Below are 4,278 nucleotides of genomic sequence, written 5' to 3'. Positions count from 1 at the left end.
TATTCACAATAACAGGTATCAAATAACATTTAATCTATCCACAGGCTCTTTAAAATGATGCAAGGGAACCAAAATGCTCAGTTTAAAAAAAATGTGCATAGTGTTCCAAGCTAGAGGAGCAGCACACATAAAAGCTTTAGTACCTAAAACAATCCTAGCACTTGGCACATGTAATAACACATCCTGGGATCTCAGGCAATAGCTACTTGCCACTCTCTGTGAGATCAAAGAGCATATATAAGTTGGTAGTTTACCCAACATGGCTTTATAAAAATGTACCAATGACTGAGCCTCCGTACAGTTAGTGAAGGCAGACCTGCCTTGGCATACAGGGTACAGTGATGAGTAAGTGCTTTACAGTTAGTAACAAATCTCAGAGCACTGTGATAGGCGGCATCTTACTTCTCCAGGCAATGGGCAGATGCATTCATATAGATCAAATCACTAGGTAACAGGTAAAAAGGTCACAGTGACTAGCCTTTTCCTGGCCTCAAGTGAGAAATAGGACTTGTTTCTGAAAAAGAAACCTAGTCTAACCCTCAGCTTTTAAAGCAGATTAATGACCTGAAGTTTAAAAGACAATCATCAAGCTATATACCTAGGTATTTATAACAGGTAACCACTTCTAATACTTATCCTTGCATAGTAACAATATCCAAAGCAGTCTCTGGAGTCTTTTTTGCTTTTGAAAAAAGCATTACCTTGGTTTTCTCAACATTTAAAAGAAGCTTAAGCTCAGCGAGCTGAGTCTGAATAATGTTAAAAACAGCCTGTAATTTAACACCAGCCTCTTTAATGGAGGGACCTGCACAATACATAACGGTATCGTCCGCATAAAAATGTAAAGTAGCTTCATTCACATTTTCACCTAAACTGTTGATATATATATAAGGACCTAAAACAGAACCTTGAGGAACACCATTAGCAATGTTTAACCACTCAGAAGACAGCCCATCAAAGTGAACACATTGGGACCTTTCAAAGAGGTAGTTCACAAACCACCCCACTGCATGGCTGGATATGCCAATACTGACCAGCCTCTGCTTTAAGATGAGATGATCAACGGTGTCAAACGCTTTGGACAGGTCAATAAATAGAGCTGCACAACTCTGCTTATTATCTAAAATACTCGTAATGTCATTCACCACTTTCATTGTCGCAGTGATGGTGCTATGTTGCTTTCTGAAGCCTGACTGATGTTTAGACAGGATATCATTTTTACATAAAAATTCCTTTACTTGTTCACTCACTAGGCGTTCGAGCACCTTCGCCAGAACTGACAATGTAAACTCATGCCATGATACTCTATTTTTATTTCATGATATATTGCTCTTTAATCCCTTCATTAATCTATATTAACAAACGTATCTTTTTTATTTGCAATATTTGTATTTATTTGAACAAATGTAGGCTTTGGATTTTGACTTCTGGTTTCATCTATGGTTTCATCTCTTCTGCTGCCCTCCAGCGGTTTGAATAAAGAACTACAAATTCTCCCATAATGCACTTTCTCACTTTTTTTACCCACAATCCCCCGCTGCCTGCAAACCCTTCGCACCAGTGAAGATGGCGGATAGAGCAGGTAAAACATCGTGTCCTCTGCTTTAAAATATGTTAAATATCTCCATAATGTGATTTTGCCTTAGTAAATGTTTATATTTGATCAAACTGTGTGTGTTGTATGGTCTGTCTGACCGTTAATGGATACATTTTAAGGGTTTTGTCTGACTGTAGGCCGCTGAATCCTTTAAGTCACGTCAAGGACTTTGCTTGTCATTGCTCGTTTTCTGCTTTTAAAATACATTTAGGAGTCCCTTTTTGACAATTGACTATCATGCTAAGCTTTAAACATGACTGTGACTTTGTGCAAAGCTGTCATAATTAAGTTGTCTTTGCATATGTACGTTATGTAACCGTTTCTTTCTGCTAGCTTGCACTGTAGCCTTCAAACTCAGTGCCTGTTACCAATAACTTTGATATTGTATTCGGTTTGTTTTAACCCTGAAACACAAACTGTTCCTTAATAACTAAACACATGAAGTACGAATTTGCTTTCCAGTGGGATTTGAACGGTCTGGCATAATACTTAATTCATAGTAACGTTAGCATTCATGTCATCCGTTGCAGATTGACCTTTTTAGCTGCATTAATCTTTTATTTGATTGCGGGGTTTTTTCAAAGAGAGAAAAACTTTATTGATCCCCAGTGGGTAAATTAGGTTATATTTGAACTTTATTTGTATTTTCTGAATTTTACAGAAAGTAGAATACAGTGCTGCAGCAATGCATTAGTACATCAATGGAAAATACACTTTAGGACAAAGGTGAATGGAGTTGCATACAATACATAAAAACAACAAGCATATAGTGCTTAACCTTCTAGTTAAGATAGAAGGAAAGCGAAGAAGTTAATCGATTTGTATTTGTATTGAAGAACACCTCCAGTGAGTGTTATATTGGAATCAGTGTTTTTACTTCCATTTATTTATTTATTGAAGTTGATATATTTGTATATGACCTCTGTAAGAAGACTTAAATAACTCCCGGTCTTTGCTCTCTCCACTTGTCACCAGTTCCCGTTGTTGAGAAGCGTCTGATGGAGGTGAAGCTGGGAGAGATTGGGACGTGGGTCGGAGGTCGCGACTTCACCCCCAACGGGATGATCTCTTCCGTCCGCAAGGGTGAGGAAATCTGCTCTGACTTTCTGTCTTGAAAGGAGGAGCTGTCACAAAAGGTCAATTACAAAAAAAGGGTGCCGATCCCATTTAGATGAGAAGAGATTTGATAGAGAAGCAGCAGTAACCATTTAGTTTAAAATCAAAACAGTAGCAGAATGAAGCGAGTGTAACAGAAAAGATTTAGATACAGAAACCTCCTTTATCAAATTATCAAGATGCAGTGGGAAAACAAACCTGATCAAAGATTGTAGCACGTTTTCTTTTTTTTTAAATGTAAGTGGTTTCAGCAGTTCATTTGACAAGAAATCAAAAGTCCTACTAAACAAATTTGATCTTAAATATCATACCTGTTTTAAGGTTTAAAATTCAGCGAGCAGAAATTATGCCTTTCTTTTAGGGCTGCTCGATTATGGCAAAAATCATAATCTCGATTATTTGGGTCAATAATTGATATCACGATTACCAAAAACGAAATGGATTATTATCCATTTAGTTCGAAAACATCCATTTATTAAAAAAAAAAAAAACTGTAGTATGTTTTTAATAGTTGATTACCCTGAACTTTAAGTATAATTCAACTGAAAAACCAATAATAAAAAAAACAAAAAAAAAGTTTTATTTCAATTATGTTGTTTTCATAATCGTTGCAAACCAAAATCGTAATTGCGATTAAAATACGATTAATTGAGCAGCACTACTTTCTTTCTTATCAACATGCACATTTCCCCCAAATTGTTCTATGCTGTTACCTAGCAACTGTTCTGCAAGGTTGTCGTGTCAGTGTCTTGCATGTCATTCACAAAACATCCTGAGGCTGAAAGTAGTTCCCAATTTGTTCCTAAGACAATTCTTAATATATATAATGTGCATTTTCACCCCTTATTTGAATACTCAATATTTCGTCCAACTCAGTTTGAATAATAAGTCATTCAAAAACAGCCTTAATTAGACCTTGTAATCTCTGAAATCTCTCTCTCAGCAGCTTTGTGAAAGCTTCTTGCCTCTAGCTTTTCCTCTTTCACCCGTGTTTATTTACGTTCAAATCGATGCATGTTGTATTCAGGTCATGAAGAGCTTTATAGTTTGAGGATGAAATGTGAATGTAGTTCTGTCCTCATGCTGTTTGCGTTTCACTCCCAGGCTATGAAAGATACCTCAACAAGTACATCCACGTGAAGAAGGGAGGCATCGGTGGTCTTTCCATGGTGCTGGCTGGCTACGTGGTGCTCAGCTACGTGTGGAGTTTCGATCACATCAGTAAGAAGGCTTTCTTTGTTTTTTAGGACAGATAATGTCACTTTCCAATCATCCACAAAAACACCTTTTAACACTTAAACCTCTTTTCTTCCAGAACATGACCGCATGAGAAAGTACCATTAAGCTCCTCCCATCAGACCTCCAGGAGCTTCTGTTCCCCGGCTCTCCATGTTGAATATGTGACTGTTGTGACCAATAAATCTATACTAAAATGTACTGTTGGATATCATGTGTGGTTGTTTGTGAGTTGAGTTTCCATTATCGGGGTGTCCGCGGGGTCTTAAAAAGTATTAAAAGTTGATCAATCAATTTAGCGAAAATTAAGGCTATTAAAAAGTATTAAA

General features: G+C 37.0%; 2 protein-coding genes across 2 annotated transcripts in view; one reads left to right on the top strand and one right to left on the bottom strand.

Annotated features, from left to right (window-relative positions):
• shmt1 (serine hydroxymethyltransferase 1 (soluble)) overlaps positions 1 to 4,278 on the bottom strand; it is a 251,794-nt gene that overhangs the window by 216,967 nt on the left and 30,549 nt on the right. The gene's annotated exons all lie outside the window — the stretch shown is intronic.
• atp5mf (ATP synthase membrane subunit f) lies at positions 1,512 to 4,150 on the top strand. The gene is made up of 4 exons (XM_010787257.1): positions 1,512 to 1,582; positions 2,573 to 2,680; positions 3,818 to 3,934; positions 4,029 to 4,150. Exons 1-4 carry the CDS (start codon positions 1,567 to 1,569, stop codon positions 4,055 to 4,057), a joined length of 270 nt encoding a protein of 89 aa, XP_010785559.1. The 5' UTR covers positions 1,512 to 1,566; the 3' UTR covers positions 4,058 to 4,150.

Source organism: Notothenia coriiceps, unplaced genomic scaffold (assembly GCF_000735185.1).
Source record: "Notothenia coriiceps isolate Sejong01 unplaced genomic scaffold, NC01 NC01_scaffold00000285, whole genome shotgun sequence".
Lineage (NCBI taxonomy): Eukaryota > Metazoa > Chordata > Actinopteri > Perciformes > Nototheniidae > Notothenia > Notothenia coriiceps.
This window is presented reverse-complemented; position numbering and strand designations above follow the sequence as displayed.

Bases quoted from the DNA above. Each gene is read 5' to 3' on its own strand.
- atp5mf (XM_010787257.1), top strand. The intron at 2,681-3,817 runs GTGAGGAAATCT...TTTCACTCCCAG, and splicing joins GATCTCTTCCGTCCGCAAGG to GCTATGAAAGATACCTCAAC. The intron at 3,935-4,028 runs GTAAGAAGGCTT...CTTTTCTTCCAG, and splicing joins GTGGAGTTTCGATCACATCA to AACATGACCGCATGAGAAAG.